General features: G+C 40.5%; 1 protein-coding gene across 3 annotated transcripts in view; it reads left to right on the top strand.

The window, feature by feature from the left end:
* The window catches only part of LOC121062972 (guanine nucleotide-binding protein G(q) subunit alpha-like), a 126,909-nt gene that overhangs the window by 51,256 nt on the left and 61,313 nt on the right, over positions 1-14,340 (top strand). For all 3 annotated transcript variants that reach the window (XM_040543277.1, XM_040543278.1, XM_040543280.1), the window contains exon 3: positions 7,856-8,010. In XM_040543277.1, coding sequence (XP_040399211.1) covers positions 7,856-8,010 — 155 coding nt within the window. The remainder of the gene's footprint in view (positions 1-7,855; positions 8,011-14,340) is intronic.

Here is a 14,340-nt window from a genome sequence, read left to right as displayed (position 1 = left end):
TATATAAAAATAATATTGTGGAAAAAATGCCATTACTTACAATACTAATATTGAACATCATTCCTTAAAAACAGGTGCTAGGATATGAAGCCTGCTATAAAGCTCTTAATAGCCATGATGAGTGTAAAATAGGAGAAAGCGCTGCTCAGCAACAACTAAAACATAAGTGTGTTATCAACATTATTTTTCTCCTAAATCCAAAGCATGTCACCATATCAGCCACTATGAAGAAAATTAACCCTATCTCAGCTGAAACCAGTACACACAACTTCTCAAATACGATGGATAGTACCTTAGCAACTTCATCCACCAGTTCCCTCAGGATCCTCAGATGCATCTCATCAGGTCCCATGGACTTGTGCACATTCAGGTTCCTTAGACAGTCTCAAACCTGATCTCCTACAGTGGGCGGTTCTTCATTCTCACAGTCTTGCCTTTGCCTTCTGCCACTTGGGCTGTGTGGCTAGAACACTTGCTAGTGAAGACTGAGGCAAAAAGTGCCAAAAGTTGTTCAATACCTCAACCTTCTCCATATCCTTGGTAGCCAGGTCTTCCATTTCCTTCAGGAGAGAGCTCACATTTTCCCTAGTCTTTGTTTTATCACTGATATACTTCTAGAAGCCCTTCATGTTGCCCTTGATGTCTCTGGCCAGATTCAATTCTGTCTGGGCTTTAGCTTTCCTAACTTGATCCCTGGCTGCTTGGATAATGTCTCTTTATTCCTCCCAGGTTACCTGTCCTTGCTTCCACCCTCTGTAGGCTTGCTTTTTGTGCTTGAGCTTGACCAGGCACTCCTCATTCATCCATGCAGACCTCTCAGTGTTTTTGCCTGACTTCCTCTGTTGGAATGCATCGCTCCTGAGCTTGGAGTGGGTGATCCTTAAATATTAGCCAAGTTCCTTGTAACCCTCTTCCCTCCAGTGCTTTATCCCACTCTTCCAAGCAGATTCCTGAAGAGGCCAAAGTCTGCTCTCCCAAAGTCCAGGGTTTTGAGCTTGCTGTGCACCTTCCTCACTGCCCTCAGGATCTTGAACTCCACCATTTCATGGTCACTGCAGCCAAGGCTGCCTTTGATCTTCACATTCTTCACAAGCCCCTCCATCTCCAGCCAGAGCTCCATGCACTCCAGCTGGTCATTGACATCCCCTCCTTGTCTCCTCCTGGGCGACATCCCCTCCTCATCACCTCTGCCTGTCCTTCCTAAAGAGCCTATATCCTTCCTTTACAACACTCATCTGCAAACTTGCTGAGGGTGCACTCTTCCCCTTCATCCAGGTCATTAATGAAAATGTTAAACAAGACTGGAGCCAGTATTGAACCCTGGGGTGCACCACTAGTGACATGCTTCCAACTGGTCTTTTATGGTAAATCACAAGATTAGATTGGATGATTGGAATCTACCACGTTTTCATCACGGTTCTTTGCCTTCATTGTCCATTGATCTGTTAAATGAAGTTTAACAAACAGGAGAGGGAAATATTAAGAAAAAAAAAAGAAATAAGAATTACCCTCTTTCACATCCTGGAGGCATAGTGTTCTTAAACACTTCTCTTAAAACTAAATAGCACACTTAAATGGTACACTATAGCAAAATGAAAAAATGTCTTTGAGCAGTAAACAGAAAGCTGTCCTGAAAAAAAAAGGAAAATTTTCTTCAAATATGCACAAATACATTTACCTAAACTGAAGTGATTGTTTAGACAAAGTGTATTTATGTATTCAGGGATCTGTAGCAACATATGTGTACGTGTTTATGTGTGGGTATTTGAGTAACATGATATGTTATGTCATTTAATATTTCTGTGGCTAGTGATATAGGCAGATCAGGTTTTGTACTGTGTCAGTAACATAGAAATATTTATAGAACATTTTTTACCATTTTAAGTTGACATTTTTCTTTGACAGGACTATAACCAAGTTCATTATGAGTTATGTATATACCTGTACTGTTGACATTTTATCCTAATGGATCTATTAGTCACTAGAAAATAGTTTTCTCTTAAGTTTGAGAAATAGCTTTTTGTGCCTTTTCATCAGTTTGCATTTACCAAAGTTTTTTCATAATCATAGAATTATAGAATCATAGAACGGCTTGGGTTGGAAGGGACCTTAAAGATCATCTATTTCCAACCCCCCTGCCATTGGCAGGGATGCCACCCACTAGATCAGGTTGCCCAGGGCCAAATCCAACCAGATCTTGAAAGAAAGACACAGTGAAAGTCACAGAAAGACTGATTCATTTTACTGTTGGTCCTTTTAGTAGAGAATAAATTGCATACGGATACTTCATTTCTGTTTTTCTCCCTGTTTTGTTTTGAAAACCTCATTTTTTCTACAGAGAGTGATTGCCAACAGTCTGTTGAAGAAGTTGTTTCATTTAATGGAAATATTCTTATGGATATGTTGTTTTGGTGGGGAGGAAAGGTATGAATAGAGATAAAAGTGATAATTCAGGCCTTCATAATCAGATATTCTATAAAAATGCAGTAATGAACATGCTGATAAATTTATGTAGCTTTATTTGTTAGGCAACAGCTTAAGTGATAGTCAGGCAACCTGAAGTTTATATATGGGAAACATGAAAGCTGGAGAGTAAGTGACAAAACAGTCACACCCTTTTTTTGCCCTGTAGTGTGATTTGCATTAGCAGAACTAGTCTGTGTATGTTAGCTTTGGAGTCAAACAGAATCATCTAGGATGAAAGAGACCTCAAAGATCACCTAGTCCAACCTCTGACCTAACACTAACAAGTCCTCCGTATCACTAAGTGCTACATCTAAATGTCTTTTAAAGACCTCCAGGGATGGTGACTCAACCACTTCCCTGGGCAGCCCATTCCAATGCCTAACAACCCTTTCAGTAAAGAAGTTCTTCCTAATATCTAACCTAAACCTTCCCTGGCGCAACTTTAGCCCATTCCCCCTTGTCCAATCACCGGGCACGTGGGAGAATAGACCAATCCCCACCTCGCTACAGCCTCCTTTAAGGTACCTCTAGAGAGTGATAAGGTCACCCCTGAGCCTCCTCTTCTCCAGGCTGAACAATCCCAGCTCCCTCAGCCGCTCCTCGTAAGACTTGTTCTCCAGACCCCTCACCAGCTTTGTTGCCCTTCTCTGGACACCCTTGAGCACCTCCATGTCCTTCTTGTAGTGAGTGGCCCAAAAGTGAACACAGTACTCGAGGTGCGGCCTCACCAGAGCCGAGTAGAGGGGGACAATCACTTCCCTAGCCCTGCTGGCCACACTGCTTCTGATACAAGCCAGGATGCTGTTGGCCTTCTTGGCCACCTGAGCACACTGCTGGCTCATATTCAGCCGACTATCAACCAGTATTCCCAGGTCCTTCTCTGCCAGGCAGCTTTCTAACCACTCATCTCCCAGCCTGTAGCGCTGCTTGGGGTTGTTGCGCCCCAGGTGCAGGACCCGGCACTTGGCCTTGTTGAACTTCATACAGTTGGCCTCAGCCCATCGGTCCAGCCTATCCAGATCCTCCTGCAGACCCTTCCTACCCTCAAGCAGATCAACACGTACCTACCTTGGTGTCGTCTGCAAACTTACTGAGGGTGCACTCAATCCCCTCATCCAGATCATCGATAAAGATATTGAAGAGAACTGGCCCCAGTACTGAGCCCTGGGGGACTCCACTAGTGACCGGCCTCCAACTGGATTTAACTCCAGGCCTATCTAGGTCTAGACCTATTTACTTCTAAACCTATTTACTTCTAAATAGTATCTAAATTGCGCTGCTGTAATTGCATCTTCTGATATCTTTCCTTTCCCTAAATAAACAAATGATATGTTCCATATCATAGAAGGGCACCTCACATTTAATGAGTAAAAGTTGTATTTTATATACTTACCCATACTGGATGAACTAGTTATTAGTGACTAAGGTAACTTTTTACTCTTCTGAGTGACATCAGAGAACTACTTATTTTGTTGCTAATAAAAACTTTTGCTTATAAAAAGAGGATTGAAAACTTTAGGAGAGAATAATAGGATAACTGTAAAAGTACATATACCAAGATATTGGTTCTGTATTTGAATTGTGCACCTAACCTTCCCTCTCTCCTTCTTTGGCATGGCTCACATTGTGTGTCTAACACCTGCAAGAGAAATCTGCTAGAGGAATGAGTTGTGTTTCATGGTGCTTCTCTTGCTCTGTAACTGAAAAGGATTTTTTTCAAGGAGTATATTATTAGTGATAATATGACCTTTAAAATGCAATTTTCAGAAGCTTTTTCTCTTATCTGTATAGATAGTGATATATTCCTAGATAACAGCTTGCTTGAATGTTTTGGTTGCAGCTCCATAGCAATGGCAGCAATGGCATAGTGTTTGTTGTCTTTCATGTCTGATGCAGCTTAAAAGTAAATAAGAAATCAGGAAAATTCAGGGCACCGATTTCAGTTTAGAAATAAATTTCTGATATATTCAGCTACTATCTAAGCTTTCTCTGAGCCCTATTAAAAAAAAGTCAGGTGTAGACATGACTTTTCTTCTGTTATTCCAGTGATTTGTTATATAAAAATATTATAAGTAGAGTATAACAATACATTTTTTACTGAGTCATTTTCAAATGAAGTCACAAAATATTTTAAATCATTATTGTTTTATTGTAGTGCCCATGGGTCATGGGTTAGGACTGATTATTCAAAGCATTTTACTGACAATGAACAGTAACAACAAAAATATTTTCTGCAAACTCAAATTTTTAGATTCTATTATGTGTCCGTTGAATTCTTTTTCAAAGAGGATATGCTATTTTGCCTATTTAGAACTTGGAATGTAAAATAGGAAAGGATGACAAATTCGTATTTAGGCAGTTTTGATACCCCATTCACCTTTTTCAGTAACTGCAGGATGATTAGCATTGTACCAAGCCTCCTTCCAGCAAGTCACAATGTATTTTATTAATTTAAATATAGTTCTTAAGTATAGCACACCATGAAACCTCTTCCCTATTTAACCTGATCCGTTCTGTGCTTCATGGTTGCTCAAAGGAAACAACTACCTCTCTACAGTTCTCTTCCAAAATAGTTCTCTCAGGCTGTTATGTAAATCTACTTTCCTACCTTGGACTGATCATCAGAGTTCTGCTTTCTGACACGTTAAGTAACACATCCTCAACCTGTTACATGTTTGAGACAGTGAAATATAGCCTAGTATTAATCTCCTTGAATGTTACACCTGTTTCGAATATGTGCAGGTTTGCAGGAAAGCCTTTATTTTTGCATTTGCTCTTGATTTAGTAGGTCCAAGGAAAAGGAAAAGGGCAAAGGATAGATGAAGATTTCCTCCAAAGCTGCATGTCTTGCTATACAGCCCAATAAGGCAAGGTATTTGTATGAACCACAGCTGAAGATTACAAGTCATCAGGGTCTGAACCTGTAAATGACTCATGACTTTTGTTGACTGGCTTAAATAATTGTTTCTGCTATAAGCAAGAGCTACGTTCTCAAGAAATTAATCACTTTGGATTTGTAGTCCTCTCAAGACAAGAGAGACAAATTCTTTGTCGTGATGATGGTTTTTTGTACAGACTTCCATCCAGCTCCCAGACTGTTTCGATCTCATGCTACTGCTGTCAGTTATGCAGTCTATGTAAATTATACCATCCAGACCTAGCTGAATCATCAAGCACAGTGATATTAATTACTGACAGGCCAAACACTACAACCACAGTCCTTTACATATAGGTTTGGGAAATCCTGTTACAAAAAAGAAAATATTTGCTAAGATGTATTTTTCCATGTGAGAGAGATTTTTTAAATGGGCATCTTAAAATGGGCTAGTCCACACAAACCATTGATATGAAAAAAACCTTGCCTACTGCATCTCAATCATATGGCTTTCTTCTGTGGATTTAAGATCATGTCCTGGTTTCGGCTAGGATAGAGTTAATTTTCCTCCTAGTAGATGGTATGGTGCTGTGTTTTGGATTTAGGATGAGAAGGATGTTGATAACACACTAATGCTTTAATTGTTGCAGAGCAGTGCTTACACTAAGCCAAGGACTTCTCAGCTTCTCGCTCTCTCCTGCCAGCGGGCAGGCTAGGGGTGCAGCAGGATCTGGGAGGGGACAGACCCAGGACAGCTGACCCAAACTGGCCAAATTGGTATTCCATACTATCTGACATCATGCTGAACAATATATAGGGGTGGCTAGCTGGGGGGGGTGGGGGGTGGCTACTTGAGGATAGGCTGGGCATCAGTCAGCGGGTGGTGAGCAATTGCATTGTGTATCACTTGTTTGTACACATTATTAGTAGTAGTACTATTATTATTATTATTATTATTATTATTATTATTATTTTCCTTTCTTGCCTGTCCTAATAAACAGTCTTTATCTCAACCCACAGGTTTTCATTTCTTTCTAATTCTTTCCCCCTATCCCACAGAGGGAGGGGGGAGGGTGAGCGAACGGCTCTGTGGTGCTTAGCTGCCAGCTGGGTTAAACCATAACAGATCAGAAGAAGAAATTATTTTGAAATAGACTGTGCATGTCTCCCTCATAAATTTTTCTTTTAGGCTAGAAAGCTAGCTTGGAAAAATTACATGGACAATATCAAAAGGAATATAAAAACTTGAACTTTTTTCCAAGCTTGCTCCAACATTGACTGTAACCACTGTTGTAAGATTCCAAAAGGTTTATGTATGTATGGAGAGAATATGGAAACAGACCCATTTGCTGGCCCAGCTGGACATAATTTCAGAGCTCAAGAATAATAATTTTAAAAAATTATCAATATCTGAATATATTGCTATATCATTTTGTCATAAGTAGTGAACAAATACTTGGGGCATCGTTCTTTGGGAAGAATACAAAGCCAAAAGAATACATAATTGAGTTTGAGAACAAATATATGATCTTCTCCAAAAATAAAACAAATCTTCCTGTTTCACAAGAACTTTGGTTTGTGCTTAGTAGAATAATATTTGTTGTTACTTGCTGTGAAATGGTAGAGACCCTTCATGATTTGTCCAGACATTCAGGATGGGTGGGTATGATGTTCCAGAAGAAAATATACTTTCTTAGAAGTTGCAGACTTGGGTTCTAATAATAGAGAACATATGTTCTCCATATCTCTAAGATGCACATTTTTCACGTTGAACTTGGAGTTCTTGATTTCTCGAGTAAACTAGTTGCAGGTATAAAGTTTTGTTAAGCAAGGAGTAGTAGCATCATTCTCCCAGGCCATCTAAAAAAGGGGGTGAGGGGTTGTATGTTTGTTAGCAGGATAAATTTCTTTAATAAGAACAACTCCCTATTTGAAGAGATTACTTTGTACTGTAAATTATGAAGATTTTAAAAAAGTAACTGGTAATCATTCCTAAGAATCTAGCTTTTCTTTTTTAGTGGTAACTTCTGTTATGTTTGTGGTAACATTAAAACTTTTTTTTTTTTAATGAATCTATTTGAAAGGCAAATATCCTCCTCCCCATTTTCTGTACTTCATCAGTTTAACTCTGCCAAGCTAACATCATTAAAAAGCAGGTATTTTATATGCACTAAAATCATATCTGAAAAATGAAAGCTTTCTTTAAAATTAGCTTAAATATAATTTTTAATGTGAACATTTTATTCATTTCAGCTAAATAGTATTGGATTAGGATAAGCTTATTCTGAAATAAGGGCTCATATACAAATTCATTAGTTCTCCTTTTTGTGTAATATCATCCCTATTACTATTTTTCTTAGTTTGAACACATCTTATCATCATTCATTCATAACCTCACATTGGTGAGATGGCCAGTCTGAAAAATTATTCCTGTTAATTTTTTTCACTGCACATGAACTCTTTGTAAACATAGAAAATGAAGTAAATTTTATTGTTTTCTTTGTTTCAAATTAGGTTCATGCACTGTTAGTTCGAGAAGTCGATGTAGAAAAGGTGTCAACTTTTGGGAACCCCTATGTAGATGCAATAAGAAGTTTATGGAATGACCCTGGAATCCAGGAATGTTATGACAGACGACGGGAATATCAGTTATCAGATTCAACTAAGTAGTAAGTATATAGTGGCTACAACTCTTTTATTTTCTGTTTTTTCTAACAAAGCAATTCTTTTTATTATATTTTTTGTATACATATCTGTATGGTGTTTTTGTGTGTGTGCATGCATATGCGGCAGAAACATACTCTTAATAACTTGAACGTAAAGGCTACTTTAAGGATGGTAGTGTATCTAGTATGAGTGTGTTTGTTTCCCAAAACATAAGCCTATGATCATTTGAAATCTTACAGTAAGTTTATTACTAGGGAGAGTTAATTGCTGTTAATTGCTGATGTTTTTTCTTGTTCTTTTGTTAGTTCTGTTCAAGCCCTTACTCTCCTCTGACATAAGCTCACAGATGCAAGCTGGGCAAAAGTACTTTCATGGAGTATAATGACAGCAGTGAACACTGGGAAGTGTAACCAAGGGAAGCCCTCCATGCAACTCATACAAATTATAATGCCATAGAACTTCTGTTTTATATTTTATTTTCTTCCCCTTTCCTTTTTTTCCCTTTTCTTTTGCAGTCCTGGTGATGAGGTAAATAGTACCAAGCAAGTATTCTTGTGTCTTGTACGATTACATCTTCTATACAAAAAAGGACTAATCTTGAAAGAACATGGCTGCTAAGAAGGCAAACATATAACTGAAAACAGATTTCAATTTGTAAAGTGTTTTTTTTTTAAAGCATTTTAAGTTAAATCCTATTTGTTATAGATCAACTATACATGCGACTAAACCTGGTCTTGAATGCTATGTATCTACTCTCTTGTGGCCAAATTCTGATAAAATAGCAATGTGGAATTTAACATTGGACCCTGAGGGCTGCCTAAAGGTTGGCTCCAAGAAATTCAGTTGCCCTGAGGAATGTAGTATAGAAATCTGTTGAAATTTTTTGTCTGTTGCCGGGGGGGTAGGGGAGAGAAAAATGATGGAAGGAGAGGATGACCTTTTGGTGTTGCCCATTATTTTAAGTTACCTTATTTGGTTATTAGAACTGTGGCAAAAGCTTCCACGGTCTCCACTGGAACTTTTATATTAGCTATGAAAATTAATGATTATATCATTCCAGACTCCATTTGTCAGGTTGGCATGAATGGAAGTCTCTCACTGAGGAAAGTGCAGAAGACATTGAAAAGCACCATGAAGGTTCCATTTAAAGTCATTGGAACTTAGCCTTACTCACAACAGAGCTCTGGGGTGAGATTTATCTGCACAGTAGTCTGAGGATCCTTATCTAGCAGAACCCTATATACGTGAGTGAATCAAGACAAACTTAAAATTTTGCTGATGCAATTTAGGCAGCTAGAAAGCTACTGGTACATGAATTAGGTCTGCTCATATTTGCTCTGATACTCTATTATCACAAAGCATTCTGATTTATAAACACCACATACAGGGTTCATGTTTTCCCATGCAATCTGCTGTCCTGTAGAGCTAGTTGCCTTCCCAATATATCACTTTTATAATTTGCATGTGCATATTTCATTGCAGTGGTGCAAAGTACAGTAAAAAACTCTCTTGTATTGCATGGGTTCTCAGTGTCCCCAAATATACAATATTGTATTTTCAGTGGTAAGAAAGCTAATAATCATGGGACGTTCCATATAAGTGACAGATAATCTTTAGGGTACATAAGCAGTGAAAGAAAATTTTAAGAGACTAATTAGGCTGACAATATACTTTCAGATTGTGTTCATTTTGAAATGAACAGCAAATGTAAGTAGAAGTTGAAACAGAATTTTTCTTATACTTTGAATTTCTTATATTTGTAGGTCCTAATTTTATTTCAGTTTTGAAAACAGTATCACATCTATTGTGGAATCAATCCATATATTTTAATGGTTGCCTTAGAGGACTAGAATTAGTAAGTCTCTAAAGTAGGAAATAAGCATCTAATGCTAATTATCAGAGTCCAGTACTCTCTGACTAGGTTATTTTAGATATTCCATGCATGGAGGGTGTAATGTTTAATATCAAATTTACTTATTTGAAGATAGTTGCTGTTACATGGGATTTCTGATTTAGCAGAGTGTTATAAACTATACTGAAATCACAGTACAAATGTAAGTTACACTTAGCAAAATATAACGATTGCAATACACAGTTCAATCACATTAACAACAGAATAGCATACAGTGCTGCCACTCCATAATATTACTGTATTGCCTGGTGAATGGTGAATTTCTTTAAATCCCTGGTTTCATAGAATCATGGAATCACTTGGAAAAGACCTCTAAGATAATCTAGTCCAAATATCCCCCTACCACCAATATTGCCCACTAAACTATGTCCCTAAGTACCACATCTACCCTTTCCTCCTTTGCCTCAGTCTTCACTGACAGTCAGGATTCCCAAGTCTTTTGTTTCCCTGAACCCATAGATGGAGGCTGGAGGAGCAAAGTCCCACCCACTGTAAGTGAAGAGCAGGTTCGAGAACACCTGATGAAACTAAACAAATACAAGTCTATGGGGCCTGATGACCTGTATCCCAGGGTCCTGAGGGAACTGGCTGATGTAGTTGCAAAGACTCTCTCCATCATATTAGAAAAGTCCTGGCAGTCAGGCGAAGTCCCTGGTGACTGGAAAAAGTGAAATGTCACACCCATTTTTAAAAAGGGTAGAAAGGAGGACCTGGGGAACTACAGACCTGTGAGCCTCAACCTCTGTGCCTCGCAAGATCATTGAAAAGATCCTCCTGGAAGCAATGTCAAGGCACATGCAAGGCAAAGAGGTGATCCTAGACAGTCAGCATGGCTTCACCAAGGGTAAATAGTGCCTGACCAATCTGGTAGCCTTCCATGATGGAGTGACTACATCAGTTGACAAAGGAAGAACGACCAATGTAATCTACCTGGGCTTCTGCAAGGCCTCTAACACTGTCCCACATGACATCCTGGTCTCCAAACTGGAGAGATATGGATTTGATGGGTGGACCATTCAGTGAATAAGGAGTTGGCTTGAAGGTCGCACCCAGAGAGTGGTGGTCAATGGCTCTATGTCCAAGTAGAAGCTGGTGACGAGTGGTGTACCTCAGAGATCATTCTTGGGACCAGTACTGTTTAATATGTTTATCCATGACGTAGACAGTGGGATCGAGTGCACCCTCAGCAAATTTGCAGATGACACCAAGCTGAGTGGTGCAGTTGATACGATAGAAGGAAGGGATGCCATTCAAAGGGACCTGGACAAGCTTGAGAAGTGGACCCATGTGAACCTAATGAGGTTCAACAAGTCAAAGTGCAAGGTGCTGCACCTGGGTAGGGGCAATCCCAGACATGAGTACAGACTCGGAGAAGAACTCACTGAGAGCAGCTCTGCAGAGAAGGACCTGGGGGTTCTGGTGCACAAAAAGCTCGACGTGAACCAGCAGTGTGCACTTGCAGCCTGGAAGGTCAACTGCTTCCCAGGCTGCATCAAAAGAGGAGTGGCCAGCAGGTCAAGGGAGGTGATTGTCCCCCTCTATTCTGCCCTTGTGAGGCCCCACTTGGAGTACTGTGTCCAGGTCTGGAGCCCCCAGTACAAGAAGGATGTTGATCTGTTAGAACAGTTCCAGAGGAGGGCCACGACTTTGATTGGAGGGCTAGAGCACCTCTCCTATGAAGAAAGTCTGAGAGAGCTGGGTCTGTTCAGCCGACAGAAGAGAAGGCTCTGGGGTGACCTCATTGCAGCCTTTCAGTACTTAAAGGGGGTATATAAAAGATGGAGAGCGACTCTTTGCTCAATCCGATAATGACAGGACAAGGGGGAATGGTTTTAAACTAATAGAGGGGAGATTTTGATTAGAGGTTAGGAAGAAATTCTTCACTCAGAGGGTGGTAAGGCACTGAAACAGGTTGCCCAGAGAGGTTGTGGATGCCCCATCCCTGGAGGTGTTCAAGACCAGGTTGAACGAGGCCCTGGGCAACCTGCTCTAGTGGGTGGCATCCCTGCCCATTGTAGGGGGGTTGAAACTAGATGATCTTTAAGGTCCCTTCCATCCCAAGCCGTTCTATGATTCCTTAAACACCTCCAAGGTCAGTGACTCCAACATTTCCCTAGGCAACCTGTTCCAAGGAACAGGTTTCATATGGAAAAAAAAAAGTAAATTTCCAACCCTTTTGCTTTAAAGAAGCCTTGAGTATAAGTCACTGCAATAATAGTTATAAACTACGATAAACCAAATAAATGAATTTCTAAATTTTCTGTTACAGTAGCAGCTATAATAATGATATTTGAAAATTATGCGGGGGTTTAGTATGTATTTAAATAATAATGGCATTCCCGTTATCTTTTCCTTTGTATGTAAATAATCAGTTTTGTTTATTTACACATTCCATATTCCCTTTCAACATTTTGAAAAAGTCTGTCAACCCAACAAGTAAATTATTTTAAAAATAAAATCAAACCATCACTCCATCCCTCCTAATGGAAAATGTCTTGGTTTTATGTATGCAGTTCTATAGACATAAAGGTGCGCTGTTATGCAGTTAATACAAACATGATTATAATGATATTGAGCATGTTTGTTAATTTGTTCCAACTGTTTTTTGAGGGGGGAGATTGCATATGACAAAAGAGTTGACGATCCATTTCTGTAATATAGCAAAATTTTCAGATGTGGTAGAGAACAGTGGATACAGTAGAGCAGAAAGACTCTGATGTCAATCCTAATGATACGTGTGCTCATACAAGGATTTTTTTTTGTTGTTATTTTTTATCAGAGGGGACATGAGTTTTAAAGAGAGACTTAAGCAGATTGTAGTGGTTTTAGAGTGTCTTGAAAGTGTCAGAGAATATCAGGACTCCAAGTGCATAATAACACAAGTACAATTTAAAACAGGTCAGACAGAAGCTTTATTAATTATGTTCATAGTGAGAAAACACTCAAGCAGCATTTCCCCCTCTGCGCCCCTGTCCTCTGCCAAGTGATTGCAGAGATCTCTGGTGGTTTTACTCAGGTAGACAGCCGAGCTCCACCTCAGCCGCTCTCTCACTCCCCCTCCTCAAAGGGAAAAGGGGAGAACATACGATGCAAAGGGCTCAAGGGTTGAGATAAGGATGGGGAGATTGCTCAGCAATTATCGTGACGGGCAAAACAGACTCAGAGTAGGGAGACAGTAACATTTATTGCCTATTACTAACAAGCTAGAGAAGCGAGAAACAAAGAAAACACCTTCCCACCATCCACCTTCTTCTACCTCCTCCCCCCTGAGCGGCGCAGGGTAACGGGGGAATGGGGGTTGCGGTCAATCTGTAGCACTTCGTCTCCGCTTCTCCTTCTCGGTCACTCTCTCTCTTCCCCTCCTCCATGTGGGGTCCCTCCCACGGGATGCAGTCCTTCCCAAACTGATCCTGCATGGGCTTCCCACAGGCAGCAGCTCTTCAAGAACTGCTCCAGATATGGGTCCGTACCACGGGGTCCATCCATCAGGAGCACACTGCTCCAACCTGGGTCCCCCACGGGCAGCAGCTTCTGCCAGGTCACCTGCTCCTGCGTGGTCTCCTCTCCACGGGCTACAGGTCCGGCCCAGAATCTGCTCTGGCGGGGGTCCTCCACAGGCCGCAGCCTCTGTCGGTGCAGGTCCACCTGCTCCACCGTGGTCTCCTCCACAGGCTGCAGCATGGAAACCTGCTCCACCGTGGTACACCATGGGCTGCAGGGGGACAGCCTGCTTCACCATGGTCCTCACTGCAGGCCACAGGGGAACATCAGCTCTGGAACCTGGAGCACCTCTCCCCCTCCTTCTTCACTGACTTCTTCACTTGCGCCTGCAAGGCTGTTTCTCCCTCCTCTCTCTCTCCCATCTGCTGTTCCCCAGATTTTTTTTTTCCCTGTCTTAAATATGCTCTCACAGAGGTGCAAAGAATATCGCTTATTGCCCCGGCTCTGGCCATTGGCGGGGCCCTTATCTAACATGGAGCAGCTTCTGGATTCTTCTCACAGAAGCCACCCCTATGGCCCCCCCCCGCTACCAAAACCTTGCCACATAAACCCACTACAAGATCCCACTTATATACTGTTTCAAATAAATGAAAGAGGTGAGGAAAATCATTCTGATGTTAAGAAAGTCAGGTGTGCATTCTTGGATGGGATAAATCCAGAAAATCATTTATGTGTTAGGCCAAGTATACATACCTGGTAGATATGGACTCCTTAAGTAGCTTCTTAACTATCACAATTGAAAATATGGAGAGGTGGCTCTTGCTGTAGCCTGTAGGAGTAGCATGCCCAGTATTGTCTTAACTCAGAAGTGGGGGTTGAAAACAATCAGACTGTTAGCTTTTCGTTGAAAGGAATGTTCTTTTTGTTAGAATAAACTTCTTAACTAGATCTCACAAATCTTAAATATTAAAAATTTTAC

Source organism: Cygnus olor (genome assembly GCF_009769625.2).
Source record: "Cygnus olor isolate bCygOlo1 chromosome W unlocalized genomic scaffold, bCygOlo1.pri.v2 SUPER_W5, whole genome shotgun sequence".
Classification (NCBI taxonomy): Eukaryota; Metazoa; Chordata; class Aves; order Anseriformes; family Anatidae; genus Cygnus; species Cygnus olor.
The sequence above is the reverse complement of the archived record's forward strand: the minus strand, read 5'-3'. Positions and strand labels throughout refer to the sequence as shown.